The sequence below is a fragment of the Sebastes umbrosus genome, chromosome 1 (genome assembly GCF_015220745.1).
Source record: "Sebastes umbrosus isolate fSebUmb1 chromosome 1, fSebUmb1.pri, whole genome shotgun sequence".
NCBI classification, from domain to species: Eukaryota; Metazoa; Chordata; class Actinopteri; order Perciformes; family Sebastidae; genus Sebastes; species Sebastes umbrosus.
This window is the reverse complement of record NC_051269.1, coordinates 21153756-21173313: the sequence shown is the minus strand read 5'-3', so window position 1 is coordinate 21173313 and position 19558 is coordinate 21153756. Positions and strand designations below refer to the sequence as shown.

Sequence of the window (19558 nt, the reverse complement as noted above, 5' to 3'; positions counted from 1 at the left end):
TCCATTTTGGAATATATCAGGGCTCTTACTTTTAGCAGTCATAATGTTAATAATCTAGTTCATAAAACAAAGCTGAATCACTGCGGTCCTTACTAATATAACTTGAGGAACTGTTGATTGTGGGATCATTAGTGTTTATAACTGCTTTATGAATAGTAGTGAATTCTTTAGTAGTAGTGAATTTTATAAGCCATACAGCCTAATGATCTGAAACCAGACTTATTTGTGATGTTGAGTGGTGATTCAGAGGTCTGGAATGAGGCTACATAAGCCCCATGTTTCCATCTGGATCACTGTACAACACCTTGAGTTTTTTTTTTTTAGGATTAGACGCATGTTGACACTGAATGCAAATACTCAACCTGTGAGGTGTATGAGTCACATATCCAAACAAGGAGTTAGATTATGTTCCACTGGATTCCTTGATCCCCTTTAATGTCAGCACATCCAGTACGTTGAGGAGAACATCACTTACTGTCATGTTATCAAATTAACACCTCAGGCCTCAGGGATGAGGTGGAGCCACGATGACTATTGAATGAGTAATGATGAAATGTGGTTATCTTTGCATCACATTTCCTCTACCCTCATGCAATACACATTCAGGGAAAGCTGTAATTATCAGAGCTAAAAGCCAATTTTATCATAATATTTTCCTCTGGAAGCCTGAGGTTTAGGATCATTTACTTCAGTAGCAGACAGATCAAAAGGACGATTGGAACGGAAAAGCTAAAATGTGAAGAGGACAAAAACCTCAGCTCCTGGAAATATTAGACAATTATATGCAGACAAGAATAAATCTAAGAGCAGAAAAGCAATAAAAAAAACAATCTGTAATGTCTGGTCACTTTCTAGATGCTTGCAGTCGTCATCTCATCGTACTTCAGCTGGAAAACTTTCTTCCGAAGAGCCGAAGCTCAAAGATCAAAAGTTTTCCTGTTGAAAAGAGAGAATTCTTCTCGTCTCGCCAACGTGAACAGCTGCTGTGTGCATCAGTCTCACAAATCACACGAAGGAACGATCTAATAGTCATTAGTCACATAACCCCTTCAATGCTCCTCAGGTTGTAGGCTTATGGTGCATAATCAGGTTTTATGTACTCAGCAGACATTTCCTCAGGTACACATAATAAGGCTGGACCTTCATTCAGCTCCATAACAGGATGAAGTCTTTCAGGTATCTGGTATATTATAACTTGGTTCTTATTGTTGTAGTTTTGGCCCCGAGATGATTTAAATGATATGAAAGTAGGAAAAAAGATTTGCATTTATTTTTCCAGTTCATCTGATCTTTATTTCTTCATGTGAATTATTGGATAATCCTTCCTTTGCAGCCATGTCCATGTCAACTAAAGAGTAACTTTTTTTATAGTATTTTTATATTATATCTTAGATATTTTTTTAAGTAAGTTTACTGAAAAAGCTGCAACATTTAAACCTAAATAAATACAGTCATGAAAATGTATTCATATATACTTTAATTGTCTGCTTGCGGGTAGACAAATGTCAAGTTTTTTGCATGTTCAGCTGACCAGCTGTGCACTGACTAATAGACTTTCTTGGTTGCGAAAGGAAATTATTGTAATTTTATTCATCCGGAGTGTACCAATTAAACACTGTCTGTATTTCCTCTATACTTAATACCAAGTTACATAATCCTATAATACAGCTTTCATCATACTGTCTGGCGTTGCTAGTGCCAAGTCTTTTTATCTTCAACTGTGTCCTTTTACATTTATTTAAAACTTAATGGACAGAATGTCTTACATTGTTTAACTCACTGTGCTTGTTGAATGTACATTCCCAGAGCAAATTAGGTCAGAGAGCAAGTACATAAAATGAAAAATGAGGCACTTTACTCTGCAGGAAACTATTGATCAAAACATAGGGGGCTTATCGAACTACACCAAGAAGGTTAAATATAGAAATGGACAAAGGTATGGCTCATAGTCAAAACTCACTGCTATATTTTTACTTATATGACGTTACTATTCTACCAATATTGCAAGCTCACTTTAGGATTTCGCCGTGGGTGTCGAAGCTCGGAGCACACATGGAATCGGAGCTTATGCCCAATATTTATAATCACCATCAGGTGGACTCATGGTGAAGCCAAGTAGAAGGGTGGTGAACACTGCTCTGTTGTGCAGCCTTGCTGGGTAACACTCCCAGAAGCAGGTAACACGCTGAGTTGTGACCCTGTCACAGCGCTAACAAAACGTTTCCTGGCAAGAAGATGTTCCTGTGGCACTAAAGCAACAACAGCGCTGAGGCAACTCCTTGGCACCGTCGCTTTGCAAGTTGCCCCAGTGACTCCCGGCATTTGAAGGCTCAGATGGAGGAAATTCTTCTCAACATAAAAACAAGCTCCAGCCGGTCCAGAGCCGTCACAGACGTCTGCTGGGTTGGAAAGAATGAGATTCTGAGAGAGTAGAGACATCCTGACCGCCTCCCATCAGGAACGCACACCATCTTCCATCAGGAAATAATCTCCGACATTTAATTTGCAGTTTGAATACTGTAATTCCAACAATTACGCCATAGATTTTTTCACTACCACAAAACCAATATCCCTCTTTGGACTATTGAAGCTACTGAATTAAATCTCTCTGTGGCAGACCAGTCAGCTGAGAAGTATGAGGTTTTCATGCAAGATCCAAGAACAGAAGATGACGGCACGACAAACGTCTTGCTCAAAACTAAAGTTCAACATTTTAAAAGGTTGCTTTTGTACTTTTTGGAGAGACAGGCTATACAAGTATCCTGGGAAACATAACACAATAGGATATACTGGTGGGCTAGTGATCCTTACAGCGTAGGACAAAGCCTGTGTCCTCTCATAGTGCACAGAAAACAGGTTTGCATCAGGTTCTAATTAGATCCCTGCAACATTTGGGAAAATGGTTCCTTTCATCTTAAAAACTGGTTCATCACACGGTATTGTTTCAGCAAGAGCGATGAAGCTATGATAATGAGGAACTGTAAACTGAGCCTGAGGTTTTAAGAGGAGAATAATAAATATGATCATCAGATAATAGTAGCTTACAGTGACCTTTTGAAATGTTAAGTAGATGGACTAAAGCTGGTACTTTAACCCTAAGAGACCCTCATAGACCCGTTTTTGTCTTTTTTATGGGGTGACAGGTCAGCAATAGATGTCACATAGAAGTGGTGTACATCATCTGAAAGCTGGGAACCTGAAGATTCATTTGAGATGCATCTCAGCTTTCAGATGATAAACCTATGTGAGGTTAAACAGTGAAGAAGAGTGAGAGCCTTAGTGTTTGTGATGTGTAATTCAGTTTTCTGGGGGAGTCGGAAACTACTGGTAAGATAAATTTGCTTAAAGATGTTTTTTTTGTTTATGAATTTCCTTAAAAGAGTATGTTGAACAAGGGAGAGCTCGACAGGCTTCTTTCTGATGACATGATGATTTAACCAGATCTCTGATGATTGGAAAATATGGTTTCCCCACCAAGAAGATGCACTGAAACCAGAACACAGACCCGCTCCCATTTCAGGTTGTCCGACTGCCAAACCAGGGCATATTTGCACGGTCTGGCTCTGCCGAAGTTGTGCTTCAGAGTGCCGTTCCAGCTCAGCTCAGCAGAAAATACCAACACTGAATGGAAAAAGGAATAGTATAACACGTGAACCCCCTGAGGGAGCAAACTCCTGTTAGCTTTTCCATTCTTGGGAGGTATTTCTCATGTCTGCCTCAAACGTAAAGATTTAGGCTCTCCTGTTGTGCCTTGTTAAGACACACACCATGCAAAACACAACACAGAACAAATCATGTTGATTGGATGTTGCAAAGCATCACCTCTGTTTCTCTTCTGCCTCTCCTGTCTCCAATTAAGGAGGAAATGTAGTTCTTACTGACTCCGATGGTAACTTGTACCACCTTAAGTCAGGAGAGTACACTGCTGAAACTCATCTGTCTCAACAAGTCATTCAGTAATTGCCTCTGGGGTAATTACAGTAATTGTAATTGCCTGTGGGGTGAGATAATGCTAGCTGCTCCGAGTTTCGGTTTACGACTTTTCTAGAAATGAAACGACAAAATAAGCCTTCGTTGGTTTCATCTATCTGTTAAAGTAAATTCACAGCTTTATCAGCATTACAGACAGATACACAATGCACGGTGAGACTGTTTTTGGCAACTGGTCAACAAAAGGAGAAGTATCACTGCTGAAGAAGAGGAGAATTGGAAAACAATACCAAAGAAGAAGAAGAGTGTTCTCAGTTGTTTCACAGGCTCCATCAGTGATGGTTTTAAAAACATACTTTTATACTGGAGACTTAATCATTGATCATCATCCCCCTCTCACTGTGTGTGACGACTTGCATGAGATAAAGTGAGTGATACATTTTTTGGGGGCTGCAACTAACAATAATTTTCATTATCATTTAAATTGTCGATTACTCAAATAAGAATTTTGTCTATAAAATGTCAGAAAACAGTGAAAACATCCATCAAAAGTTCCCAGAGCACAAGTTGAATCATTAATTTGCTGGTTGTGTCTCATCAATAATACCAAACTCTCAAATATTATATTTGAAATGATATGAAACAAAAAGAAGAAGCAAAAGAATAGATTCATTGACAAATTGTTTCAGCACTATATGTTAGAGTGCACTTAATAAAGGTGGTCATTTAATTGTTTTTTGTCTATTTCACATTGCTGTAGATTTTTGTTATTGTGACACAATTTGAGCTGTGATGAAAATATAACAGAAATGTTACAGGTCAGACCTGCTTGTTACTCGGATCGCTTATTCATACATAAGACCAACATGCACTATCACCAGAACATTTACAGTGATGAGATGCATTGGAAAATGGGCTTATGTCACTTTGTAAATAAATTGAGACACTGGATTGCAAATAAAGTCTTGAAAAGTCTATATTTGTATTCTCACTCCCTCAGGGCCGATGGTTTTAAGAAAGTGTTGCAGCGTGTTTTTATGTTGACATTTCAACTCTGAGCATATTTTTGCATAATGATGTTTAGGAGAAATTGTAAAAAGGAGCGAGTTCATCCTTTCCTATTAACCATGAAGACAAGCATCAGTACATCTCAAACATTCTCACTTCACAGGTGCTTATCAAAATGCGCTGTAGGTCAACATGGCAGCCTTGGCTCTTTGTTTGGGGAAGTCAGTTAGTATGGGGACGCCAGATGAAGGAATTCAGACGGCATCATCCTGCAGGGCCGGCTCACCTCCGTCCTAACTGTTGATGTTTCACTGAGAAAACCCAAACAGCTACAGCAGCTGTACAGTCCCACTATCCTTGTTTAACCCAGTGCCAGCAGGCCTTAGTGTAGGAACCATTCATGTTAAGGTAAAATATTTAATATGGCAGCCGGCCGTGAAAGGGAGGGGAGGTGACAGACCTACCGGTATTTTCTATATAAAGACTTGAGCATTCAGGAGTCGGATGCTAACGATTCTGGCATCACTTCAAAGCTCCTAATGAAAAGCACATGACATAAAGTCCTAACAATGCCTTTTCACATGTAGACGTACAGATGGTGTGATCACTGAGGGAGTCAACAGCTCTTAACTGAAACTGAACCTCTCACCCTAACAGCAGTGGTTTTCCATCGGTGGGGGTGTTCTGGGGGCAGGTTTTTTTTTTTTTATTTCTGGTGAGAGAGGGTGATGCTGTTCTGCGTTCACTGGGAATGAATTGACTGAGGATCCAACTCTCAGCCTTCCAGCTGGACCCTGCTGCTGCTCTGCTCACTGAGTGGGGTTTAAACCAGGACACAAACACACCTGACGGCTGAGGTAGGACACACCCTGCATTTATTAACAAAAGAAACTAACTCATCTTTTTACGTTTTTATCTAGTCGATCTGGTATTTTAAATTTCCAGAGAATGCAGCATCTCTGATGTGTTTAGGTCAGTTTACAAGACCCTCTGCTGATGGAGACGTTTCAGAGGAGCCACAGGACTAGGCTGCAGATTTTAGTCTGAATATTTTCATTTCACCAGCTGATCTGGGTCTGTATTGTGGGAAAAACTGATGCATTTTAAGAGAGAATATTTTAAATTAAGTTATTTCTGAGTTTGATTTGCATGCGAATTTTAGAGCACAACAAGATGAATTTACAGTAATGTTCTGTGGAAGCCTGTGGATTGTCTTTTAAGTGAACCACATAGTGTGGGAAGGGAAGATGATATTTAATGATTGGGTTTTATATTGAATGCTGCAGTCTTTCGTGTGTTACTTGCCTGGAGTCAATAAGATCTCATTTCACAAAAATGCAAAGTAATTTGGAGAATATGGAGAACGATTCATTATGAACCGTAAATACAAACACACGAGGGAAATCAGTCTGACTCACTTCAAATTTCATTCCAGCATTTTTTGACAAATATTCTCTGGTTCCAGTTTCCCCAATGGGAGGATTTACAGTTTCTCTTTGCTTTATATCATTGTGAACTAAATATATTTGGATTTTGGACTGTTGGTCAGACATAAACAAGACACGACTTGAACTCTATCGAACTGGGATGGAAATTTATTTAACTTGGGTGGAAATCTTTCACTATTTTCTGACATTTTATAGACTTAACGATTACCCCAATCATATAAAAATAAGAGAGATGCACCCATAATTGGTAGGGACATATACAGTATGTGAGTCCTGATGGCGACAGCAGAGATAAGGGGGTTTGGATGTTTTATGATATGCAAACCTCTAGAGAATGAAGTATAATTCAGACTGTAAACAAAAGCACTGCATCATCCCCAGTCTGACTGGAGTGAGGTCAGATTTATTGGATTGGTTCTCAAGACTTGTTTGAGTAAGCGAAAGGAAAACACAATAAACAAGAGAATTATCTCCAACTTATGCCAAGTTATTCAAGCTAAAACTCATTAAGCCTAGTTGCAAAACAAACATCAAGAAAACAGCCTCTATTGTGCTAAATGTGCACATGTGGAACAAAAGGCAGTCCGGGTGCAGAAGAAGGGTCGACGCTTAGCGGTATTTGCTGTCGCAGCAGGATGCTCGACCACCACCACATACTTGTGGGAGGACCCAAGGGCCTCAGAATCCATCAAGATTACCAGAAGCACGCAACCAGACGACGTCGACCTCACTGCTGGCTGTGTGTATGTGTAATAGAGGAAGATGTATAAATCATTTTGTGAATCACCACAGATGCTGAATAGGTGAGCGCTGGAGAAACATTTATGTTGGCTGCAAGATCTCATTTCCAGTAGAGGTTTTCGGAGCTTCGTGGAAACACTGATAGAAAAAACAGCAGCGCTTATTGAAACCGATCACTGAAGGACTTTGTGTGTCCTTTCACCATGCACTGTTTTAGCAATACATTCCTCAATCAGGTTAATGTGAGGGCGGTAAAACTGAAACTCAACTGGAGCACTAAAAACTGTTTTGGTTTATCTGAGGTGACATTCGCACTGTGGAGAATAACGGTTACTGCAGTTTTACACAGTTTTGGCTCCAACAAATCTAATGCTACCAAATTCAATTAAGCACTCAAACTACTTAGCAGATATACACTCACCGGCCACTTTATTAGGTACACCTTGCTAGTACCAGGTTGGACCCCCTTTTGCATTAAGAACTGCTTTAAAGGACTAGTGTGTAACATTTAGGGGGATCTATTGGCAGAAATGGAATATAATATTAATAAGTATGTTTTCTTAAGTATATTATAACCTGATAATAAGAATCATTGTGTTTTCGTTACCATAGAATGTGCCGTTTATATCTAAATAGGGAGCTGGTCCTCTCTCCACAGAGTCCGCCATGTTGTACCGCCATGTTTCTACAGTAGTCCAGAACGGACAAACCAAACTCTGTTAACTTTCCCTGCTTTGGCCGAAGTCGATAACGTAACTCTCTCCTGTCGCCACCGCTCTCACTCTTGCTTCATAACTCACTTCCCACGTACGCACGCGCGCGCGCACGCACGCACGCACGCACGCACGCACGCACGCACGCACGCACGCACGCACGCACGCACGCACGCACGCACGCACGCACGCACGCACGCACGCACGCACGCACGCACGCACGCACGCACGCACGCACACACACACACACACACACACACACACACACACACACACACACACACACACACACACACACACACACACACACACACACACACACACACACACACACACACACACACACACACACACACACACACACACACACACACACACACACACACACACACACACACACACACACTGAGCACTGGCTCTGCTCCAAATGGCTCTAGAGAGGGCCAGTCGCTTTTATGCTCAACAAGGTTTTGGTCACAACAACAAGAGAGGAATATATGTAATAAGTACTTTTTATTTCACTACATTGATTTGGCAGCTATAGTTACTTTTCAGATTACTTTTACTGATTACATGTTAGTCGTCAATAATAATCAATAATAACTAGAAAATGCGGTTTCAGAAGAAATTGTGGTGGGATTGCTGGCTGCTGTATTGCTTGATGAACAGTTGGGAGCTGAACAGCATTGCTGGCTTAACTTTATATGAAGGAGCAACTGAAGGAGTATGAGGAGGTGGAATAATAGGAAAGGGATAAAGGGTGCAAAATATAGTGTAAGCCATGAAAGGTGTAAAATGAGAATTTTAGCACAAGGACTTAAATGAGCTTAAGTGTATAGAGAAGGAGTTGATGAGTCTTAGTTGTAATAAGGGTAAAACAGCTGAGGTCTAATCTCTCTAACAATGAGCGGCCGTGTACTAGAAGGAGGTGAGCTGTTTGTGTGTGTGGGTGTGTCTATGTGTGTCTGTATGTTATGTTTCCTAGCAACTGATTTATACATTAATAATTACATGGTTGAGACATTTCTTAACTTTTAATGGTGAAAGTAAATCACTAGTTTGAAACTAGTTGGTAGTAATTAGGAACTTAGGAAGGAATTAACACAAACCTAGTGATGGAATTTAAATCAAAAAAGCAAAAGTTGGGGAAAAGCCTTTTGTGTAGCACAACTTTGTAATCTTTCCAATCTTATTATTCCCTTGTGATTCCTTAGAGTTTATTTTGTGAGGACTCCTTGATGGGGTTGGGCACCTCTTCTCTAAAACATACAGTAGCAGATGTTCATGTGAAGCTGCATTTAAATGGCACTGTGAGTTTGTGTTTTGGACATGGGACAATGAGTATACAATAAACAATGGCTCCTAGTAACTGAGATCGACCCGAGACTCAAGTCTGGCTGGGTCCAAATTATATTCAGTCTAATCAGGTCGGGTCTTGTTGTGTTGCTGCTAAACTTTGTACCTATAAAGACCTCTTAAAACAATACCCTCATCATTGAAGTTGTTAAAATGGATAGAAAAATAGATGCTGTGAAGCTCCTCCTTATTCTCTTTTCAAACATTGTGTAGAATTAGTCGTTTGCTGTATGCATTTCAAAGCCATCCTGAGAAAGACGGCGAGATTACACACAGGTGACCAACTTCTAAAAATGTTCTAAAAAGTGCCACTGTATGTGACAGCTAGTGAAATTGGAACAATCACAGCATCTTCATTTGGTAATACCATTACAGTGGGTCATTCATCTGGACAATGTCAACTGAGGTAAACTACAGGGTTCTGCATCTCTGTTCTGTTGCTGTTGGAATAAAACTTCAGGAAAAACAAACAAAAAGCATTTCACTGCTTGGACGAGTTATTTCCTCAGAGCCATGACGTCACAGTCTAGTCCTTTCTGTTAGTTTTAGAGCTAACCTAAACTCTGTCTTCTCCCTCAGCTCTCCCTGGTTGCAGTTTCACGGACCAGTCGTCTAATAAAACCATGAGGATCTTCCTCCTGCTTTGCCTGCTGGCGCTAGGCAATGCCAAACCCTACGAGCCAATCAATGTCATGGATTTCATGAAAAACTATGACATCATGATGGCCGATTCAAGCGATGAAGACGATGACGATGACAAGGATGATGACGATTATGATGCAGATGGGAACTGTCCGGCTGGTTGCCATTGCTCACCCAGAGTGGTGCAGTGCTCCGACATGGGTGAGAACACACACAGTATGGACACATCTGGATCCACATGTTACTGTAAACACAGTGTGTTGAAGACACCCTGAGCTACATTCATGTATACTGATATAATGGCTTGTTCTTTTATCTAATTATAAACAATGTTTGAAGTTCACCATTTAAGATTATCAGTTTAAGTTTGGTGTTGTTGTAGATTTTTCTTTTTGTAAACAAATCCCATGAAGAGACTAATTTTAGACTTTCCCACCCTACCATACAAATGATCTCATACTGAACTACCCGACTACTAAACTGTTTTACGTCAGAAAGTGACGATAAGAATGTTAGAAACTGCCAGGTTTGAAAATGAGCATTGTTTGATACATCTTGCATCAAAGGAAATGTGAACTTTCTTGGCAATGCAGTCTAAGAGGGTTTTCACACCTAACCTAACTTCCACTAGGGCTGTGTATTGGCAAGAATCTGGTGATACAATATGTATCATGATACAGGGACAATGATTCAATATATTGCCATATATTGCGATAGTGTAAGCAAGGCGATATATTGCGTTTTTTTTCAAATCTAATTTTAGGAAAACTGTCATAGTAAGACACACCACTGTATGTATAAAAGCTGAGTAAAAAAAAGTCACTATGTGAAATGGCTACTATGGTGACTAACATCATCACACACAAATACAATTGGACTCATTGGAGCCACAATATTCTCAACTTTCCAGTCATACCCAATTTATACAATTCTTAGACTGTTTAGGGACCCAATGCAGAAATATTAAAAGACACCTTTTAGAATAGGTGAAAATAACACATTTATACTGCATGCAAAAAAAATCTGCATGGAATTAGCATAAAGTGGGCATGTCTGTTTAGGGGAGACTCGTGGGTAGTACCTATATTGAACCCATTTTCATTCACATTTATTGAGATGAGAGGTCAAGGGACCCCTTTGAAAATGGCCATGCCAGTTTTCCCCTCGCCATTTTGCGGAAGGTTGGAGCGTTATTTAGCCTCCTTCTTGACATGCAAGTATGGCATGGTTGGTACCATTGGATTCCTTAGATTTTTTAGTTTCATATGATACCAGTATCTTCACTCCAGAGCCCGTTACAACCTCCGAAAGACAGAATAGTGTCTGGGTCCGCCGGTGGGTCGTCAGATTTTCAAGAGGTTAATTAAAAATCAAAACAGTGTTTTGGAGAATCGATACAGTATCTCAAAACATAATATCGCGATACTGATGTGTATCGATATTTTCTTACACCCCTAACTTCAACTAAATAGAACTTTTAGCTCAAATATGCTGACCTCTACAACATATGTCAAATGAGATTCTGCATTGGACAGGAAGTTATGGTGCCAACAATTTCACTGAGAAGAATGGAGGAGAAGTTCATTTGTGCATCTCTTAATGTACTGACTGATCCTTCCAAGACTTGGGTAACATTTTTCAATAAAGAAGAAAATATCAGAGAGGAGAGAGGATGGGGATAACACGTCGGAAAATAAACAAAATTCTGATTTAGTTTGCTGCATCCTACTTAGCTACTTTGTAGAATGATGTGCTGCGCTTCATTCAACAAACTACTTAAAGCAAACTATTTGGTTTGGTGTGAAACCTTTGTAAAAAGTAAAACATACTGGGGTGTCACAGAATCACATTACACCTCCTAATATCTATTTTGTCCAATTTACCAGAAAAAAACAGCAATTTGATCTCATTCCCTCTCTGGATTGGCACATCCTAGCTATTGCACTCTGACTATTTCCTCTATCAAATGATGGTGAACGGTATGTGGTGCAGCCGATGTTTGTTTCACTTACAGTAAAGCAGGGCCCTCCCTCACTGACTGACTTCAATCTCATGACATTCTCTTTACTACAACATTGCCATCCATACCTGAAAAACAAAGCCTGGGGCTCATTGCCACAATTGTAGACTGAATACATCCGGCAAGTCACTACCAAATTCTCTTAACCAGACCTTCTTAAACTATGCTGCGCGGCCTTGTTTCTGATTTATCAGATGTCCTGAATCAGAGCATCACTGATACATCATTTGAGACCTGACTGGAGTTTAACATCAGCAAGTATTTTATATGCACACATGGGTTTTCATCCCTTTTGGTCCAACTCTGGTCTTGAATCAGGCGTTTGTGTTTCTGCCAACAGGTCAGATCGCTGTTCCTGAGAAGATTCCTGAAGACACTGTGATACTAGACCTCCAAAACAATGATATCACTGAGATCAAGGAGAACGACTTTAAAGGCCTCCACAAGCTTTATGTAAGAGAAACCTTCAGACCTGGTTTACCCTGCACACATTAATGAATACCACAACCCCTTCCCGTTAACCTTAAACAGACATAAACAACAGGCATGTCTGAAGTTAAAGAAGTAAAGAATGAATCAATCCATCTAATTCTGTTTAAGTCACATCTCCTGCACACACCTGAACCAGACATGTGCTGCAAGAAATGTTAAATTACTGTATCGGTGTGTACTGTAGAGTTCAGTTCAGTTCCATTTTGTTGCATCCGAACTCCAAATTTGACCAATTCAAATCTTGACCACATACCATGTGACAACCTGAGAGACTGGCTTCTTCAAGCTTAAACAAGATGGATATATTTCGATTTAGTTGTTAACAAGACCAACACCGCATCTACACAGAGCCCGTATGGTGAAAGCCACTTGTTAGAGCAGCAGCAGCAGTTTCAGTCCTCTGTCAGTGTCTACACAGGATGCATTCATAGAATTATGCCTAAGTGCTCACCCATGCTTTGGCAGCGCTCAGAGCCCAACACAGAATCACTGTAGTTACACACGTAAAAAAGGAAGGAAATAGACTTGAAGCATAACATTGCGTTTAGAGCGAGTGAAAAACAAACCATTACGCAATCTGTGTACACATCTTTACGTTGACATACTGTTATCAACATGTATAAAAATCTATTTTAGAATCTGTGAATCGATTCAGAATCATAGAAAATATGTGTTTTTGTTTCTACAACCAACATTGGCGTCTCTATAGCCAAAACCAACAACTAGATCAGCACTAGACATCCCAGAAACAGAAAACAGCGTGTTCACAAATACTTCCAGAGCAAGACAACAGATCCAGTGTTAAACCAATGACATCCTACTACTTCCATCTATGAAATGCTTAGATTTGATCCAGAGCTTTAAATGAGCCACATTCAGACTCAAGATACAAGTGAATGGCAATAACATCTTGTAGCTTTTAAAGTTACCAGATAAGAAGAAACAGCTCACTAATATCAGTCCAAATGCAGCCTGCAGCCTTACGAGATTATGGTCAATCTGTTAAGAAGTAGGGACGCTGGCAGAGGGCCTGTCTTTGATCTAGCTGATGTTTTCCCAGCTGGGAATAAACCACATCAAGCTCTACTCTGGATAATACTGCACTGCATCAAAGCAAACAGTGAGAACAATCTGCAGCTCTGTGCTAATACAGTGACATGTCATCAAGTGTTGAATGGTGCAGCTGACCTGACCCTGAACAGGGTTGAGTTTCGTTTGACCAATTCTTTGATTCTGTTCGTTGATGCTTGTTTTCATCAAATCTTAGTTTGGAGTCTCATTATTCAAATACAGTACAATGTAAAGAAACAAAAGTATGCTCAAAGCAAAAAAAAGCTTTATATTAAAGGGCCAGTGTGTAGCATTGGGGGGGATCTTCGGGGGATGTTGTCGTTGGCTTAGAATGAGCCCTTCATATCTACATAGGGAGCGGGTCATATTCACAGAGCCTGCCATGTTGCTCCACCATGTCTCTACAATAGCCCAGAATGGACAAACCAAACACTTTCACTTTTTACGTTACCTGAATGCCACCGTAGTTCTCCAACCTGTTTGTGAAATTGTGGTAATGTGAGCTGCAGAATGCAAAACTGTGGTACCGCCAGCCGCCATCTGACTTCCGTTGCTCCTACAGTAGTGTTATTATGGTAAGAATTGGCCTCTGAGCAAGGCAAATGGCGTTACTACGGCTTTGCATTCGGAAGCTCATGTTACAGTCTTGGAAAGGGAGGAGTGAGTGGATGGGTATTCAGTTGGTTGCAATCTGCAACCACACTACTAGATGCCAAAAATCCCCCAAAAAGATGTTAAAGAAACCTTTAATATTCTCTATCTTACCATACACGGGTTGAATGTTGATCATGAAAGTCCATTCTTGACCTTGGAAACAGTAGTTCGACAAACCCAGTTTGAATCTACTATATTTTATTCTGATTCCTTTCTCCTACATCAGGGCCTCTTTCTGATCAATAACAAGATCTCCAAGATTCACCCCAAGGCCTTCAGAAACATGGACCATCTCAGACTGCTGTACCTCTCCTACAACATGCTGACTGAGATCCCCGCAAACCTGCCTCCCAACGTCATCGAGCTCCGCTTCCATGAAAACGAGATCAACAGAATCCAGAAGGATGCATTTAAAGGCCTGAGGAAACTCCATGTGCTGGGTAAGACCTGGTTCCAACTTCCTGTATCAGATTAGCAATAATCAATGTTCTCATATGCCAGGGGTGTCCAGCTTTGCCAAGGAGATGTCTGCAGGTCTTTTACTCAACCCAAACACTGCAGCTGTTCATTCCATTGATTTAACAATGCTTTAACCAGAGAGAGGTAATGAATAAACAGTTACACTGTAGTATTTGGTTTGAATGGTAAACTGCATACTTAGCCCTGCCAGAAAGTCCTCAAACTGATGTTTGTTCTCTACGGTAGTCAGGTGATATAATGGATCATTAATAATTAAAGCAGATGTTTTGTCCCAACAGAGCTGGGCGCCAACCCTCTGGCCAACAGTGGGATTGGGCTGGGAGCTTTTAACGGCTTGTCGACCCTGTACATCGGTATAGCAGAGGCCAAACTAACTGCTGTACCAAAAGGTAGAATATCACTCACCTCATGCTATCCTTCTTTAAACAAATGAATGGTACACTCTTCTTTCTCCTCTAGTCAACCACCTACAGTATTACACTGGACCCCAAGTGCACAACTAAATGAGGCAAAAACACTGCTAATGTTTGTTAATATGATGCTTGGATTTAACATGTTTTTAAAGCAAGTAATGAAGTGAAATATGCTTAATATACCCATTACATTGGTTATGTTTGGTGTGATTTGTATCTCCCAGACCTCCCGTCCTCCATCACGGACCTGAACCTGGACTACAACAAGATCGCTAAGGTGGAAATAGAAGACTTCATCAGATATAAAAACCTGCAGAGGTGAAAACCAGCCACATTTCATCCTACAAACGGACTCTTGTTCAAATTAAGACTCTTCTTCAAAACTCCAATTTGAGTGCTTTGTACATTAACAAAGATTTCATATAACATTATGTGTGTCCTTTAAGCTGCCAGGAACCTTTATACAAAAGTCTACAATTCAGAAGTTCTTTTTTTATCTCTAAAAAAAGAAGGCTAAATTTATGTGCAAGTTAGAATGTGAAGTTAAAGTATCGGTAAGTTTGTTATTTGATGTGTAACTGTCTTCGGTTATTAATTTCTGCAGTGTTGATGATTTTTATTCACAAGTGGTGATACTGTACCTGTCAACCCTGTCTACCTTTTGCAATTTTTGCAGGCTAGGACTCGGTTTTAACCAGATCAAGTATGTAGAAAATGGCAGCTTTGCCAACATCCCGAGCATCCGTCAGATCAACCTGGACAACAACCGTCTGAAAAAGGTCCCACCGAGCCTCAGCTCTCTGCGCTACCTCCAGGTGAGATACAAACACTTTGATGAGTATCAGTAGACTAAAGTGCATGTCACAAAAAAATTGACAAAGTCAGCTGGCAATTAGGACAGGGCTCAAAGCTGGAAACCACACTGTGTGGGCAGGACTACTGAGATGCTGCGTGGAGTCACTGCGCCTAGAAGTTGTTGTTGTCAACAAACAGCTCCAACGCTAACTTCTGCTAACGCAAAAATGTCTCCTTTTTATATTTCTATGTCTATAAATCAGACAGCTTTGAAGGTAAACTTTTTCTCTTAATGCAAAGCTATGCTAAACATGACCTGGACCCATCTCTGTACTGGACGCAGAGAGATTTAGATAGAATAATAGATAGAATTCCAAAAAGTTGCAGTAGCGGGAGGCTAAATAAGGTACGTAGCCTAGACCTCCTTCTCACAGGCCATGTCCTCCAGCTCATCCTAGAGTATCCTAGGTTCCCATGTACACCATCCTAATCACATGACTGAACCACCTCAAGCGGCTCCTATTAAGCAACCTCCCTCTCACTGCAAAGGAGCAGCTGTTTTACACAAAGCTCCTTCCAGATGTCGGTGTTCCTCACCTCCTGGTCTCTAAGACTGAGCCCAGGCTCCCTACAAAGAAAGCTCATTTCAGCTGCTTGTATCCATCATCTCATTCATTTCTCATTCGTTTATCATCGTAGATTGTTGGAGCATAACTCGACTGCTAAATCGAGGAGGGTCAGTTCCCTATTTTACCACGATGGTCTGGTACAGCGCCTGCATTACTGCCAATGCTGCACCAATCCACCACCTGTTGATCTCATACTCCATCTTACCCTCAAAAGATACCCTTTCTGCTTTTTCCTGAATCTCAGAGTGTAGTGTAAGTACATGTTGAAGAAAGGGCAGCAACAACTAAAATCTTCTTGCAATCATTGATGTGCAACTTATACTATGCTGACGTGAGGAATGAAGGGGAAGAGTAAAGTTGTTACTTGTGAGCCATCTCAAGCCATCAGTTTCCTTCAACTCAGCAAACTGGAGCTATAAAATGATGCCTAACTTTCCAACTCAGTCTTTATTTCCTGGTCTAAAAGGTTGTGATCTTGGTTTTCCAAGAACTAGAACAGGACTTCCAATCATGGATGTTTACTGACAAAGCAGAAAAATAACTATATTAAATATAATTATAAAACCAATCCTCTCTGTCTGTTTAGGTGATTTACCTCCATGGCAACAAAATCAGCAACGTGGGAGTCAACGACTTCTGTCCCATCAGGCCCAGTGACAAGAAGAACCTGTACACAGGCATCAGTCTGTTTGCCAATCCTGTTAAATACTGGGACATCCAGCCGGCCACCTTTCGCTGTGTGACCGGACGGAGGGGCGTTCAGCTTGGAAACTTCAGAAAGTAGGGAGTGTAAACGTTGCGTTCAAGACAGCTCAGAAATGGAGAACTGCCATTGTCCTTGCTACAGTATAAGGAAGGAGCTGAAAATAATTTTGATAGATAAAACAAGATGAAACTGGATTCCTAAAGTGTTCAGGAAATGAGAGAAAATGTCATTATATTGATGTATATTAGAAAGTGTAGTACATGTTGTTGAATGTTGGTACAATTTACACATAAAAGTACTTGGCTAGGGAAAAAACAAACAAACAAAAAAATAAGATGTCGGTGCTGAAAAGACAGTGTATAGGGGGAGGAGGACATAATAATATAATAATAATAATGGAATTCAACACAAGCGCCCTGCCTGCCTTTGTGAGTTATTCTGTGAGGTGATCTGTAGTTTTAGTCCCTCAACTTTTGCAGTGTAAACTTTCCCAGAAATAAAGCGCCTCCCTCTGGTCACTTTTAGAGCAAAACCACCCAATGACCTGATTTGAGTAGTACTACATGCTGATGCATTTACAACAAAATATCCTTTTAGTTTCTTTCTTTCTAGTCTAAAAATAAGACATATTTTAATGAGACATGGAGTAGAAATATTTCCAAGTTTAAGTTGTCTTCTAAACAACAACGAACAAAATACTTTCCCCTCATTTGCTATTTCTTTATATATTATATTTATGCCCTTTTTAAGTTGAGACATGGTAATCATCATTGAAGAGTCACTATATGGCCAGAGCTGTAACATAACGAGAGCCTAAAAACCACTCAAACATATTTTCTGTCTGTACAGTCAATGAATGACCCTGGCATTATTTAGTGCAATAAGTAAATTTGAAGCCCCATGTCTGTCTTTATGTGGATGTTTTATATTATCTCACTGCATGTCTGTATTGTCTTTATTTAGAAGCTGGAAGCTACACGTCAGACTGGATTATACATTGTCCTTGATTTAAACCCAAAACGTCACTTTGTTTTAATGAACTATAGCAACCAAGTGAACCGTTATTATGAGATCATAAGAAGGTAATGTAATTCCCAAGCTGGAAACATGTTCCTGTTTCCTCCAGCGCTCTCTCCTCTGAAATGGTGCTATATTTATTTAGTATGTCTTTAAATAAACCTGAAACACCTCCCCATTTATGTTGTTAAGATTTGTCAAAATGAAAGTGGGTTTGAGTTGAAAAGTTAACATTTGATTTTGTTGTTCGAGCTATTATTGTCATATCCTCTTGTCCTACAAGACAAACATGTGATTTAAAGCTATATGAATGAATCTGAATTAATAAATCAGACAAAGCTTGAATGAAAGACAGTATCTGCAAAAATCAATGGGCAAGGTACTGGTTGTGAAGATATAAGCAGATAAAAAAGGTTGATTACTGAAGATTGGGAATCGTCAACATAGCTTCCAGACATTGCATTAATTGAATTTTCCATCCCATTCCATTATCTGTAACCGCTTATCCTATTCAGGGTCGCAGGGGGCTGAAGCCGATCCCAGCTGACATTGGGCGAAGGCGGGGATGAATTGATTTTAAAAAGAGAAAATTGTGTTCAATTACCTTTAGATCTCAAACCAAATGGAGAGAGTCATATGTGGATTACATTCTTCGAGGAGCTGCAACCAACAACTTTAATGATTAACGTTTTTAAATAACGTATACGTTATTTAAAAACGTTAATCATTAAACGTAGTCATCAATAGTTGTTTAAGTCTAGAAAATGTCAGAAAATAGTGAAAAATGTCCATCAAAAGTTCTCGAGCCCAAAGTTACATCCTCAAATGCCTTGTACTGTCCACCCAATAATTAATAGATTATCAAAATGATAGTCAATCAAAAGAAAATCAACTTACATTTTTCATTTACAGTTTTCCTAAAATTAGATTTAAAAAATGTCACTATACCGCCTTGCTTACAGTATCGCAATGTATTAATTAGTAACCATTTTATCTTGATAAGTATCACATCGCCAGATTCTTGCCAATACACAGCACATTAATTGTTTAGTTTATTATTAAATATTATAGGCTCTGTCTGCCAGTGTCTTTCCTTTGAAAATACAAATCATGAGCATAGTGGTAGTAGTAGTTTATACCTAGAAAAAGTGAGTTCTCCTCTCTCACTCCAGCTAAATGTTGTTACTGGGACCAATGCCGGTTTCCATGGTTGAGGCTGATAAATACCATTTGAGCAGTTCCTTTATCCACCAGCAGGCGTCACTGCACACTAAAGAGTTAAGGTAGTTCTCTTAGTGTCAGTGGAGGTCTGGAGATTTATCCAGAAGAATGAAGACAATTAAGGAGGGAGTGTCCCTCTATTCTGCAGTAAACCATTTCACTCAATTTTGCTATGTTTTTTTTATGCTTTGCTACAAATGCCAAGTCTGTCCACTCTACCAC

General features: G+C 39.9%; 2 protein-coding genes across 3 annotated transcripts in view; one reads left to right on the top strand and one right to left on the bottom strand.

Moving 5' to 3' along the window:
* Nucleotides 1–19558, bottom strand: part of LOC119493289 (centromere protein P) — a 104765-nt gene that overhangs the window by 29383 nt on the left and 55824 nt on the right. The window lies entirely within an intron of this gene.
* aspn (asporin (LRR class 1)) lies at nucleotides 5187–18460 on the top strand. Its single transcript, XM_037778446.1, has 8 exons — nucleotides 5187–5795; nucleotides 9776–10039; nucleotides 12199–12311; nucleotides 14302–14515; nucleotides 14834–14944; nucleotides 15193–15286; nucleotides 15645–15783; nucleotides 16979–18460. Exons 2-8 carry the CDS (start codon nucleotides 9820–9822, stop codon nucleotides 17174–17176), a joined length of 1089 nt encoding a protein of 362 aa, XP_037634374.1. The 5' UTR covers nucleotides 5187–5795; nucleotides 9776–9819; the 3' UTR covers nucleotides 17177–18460.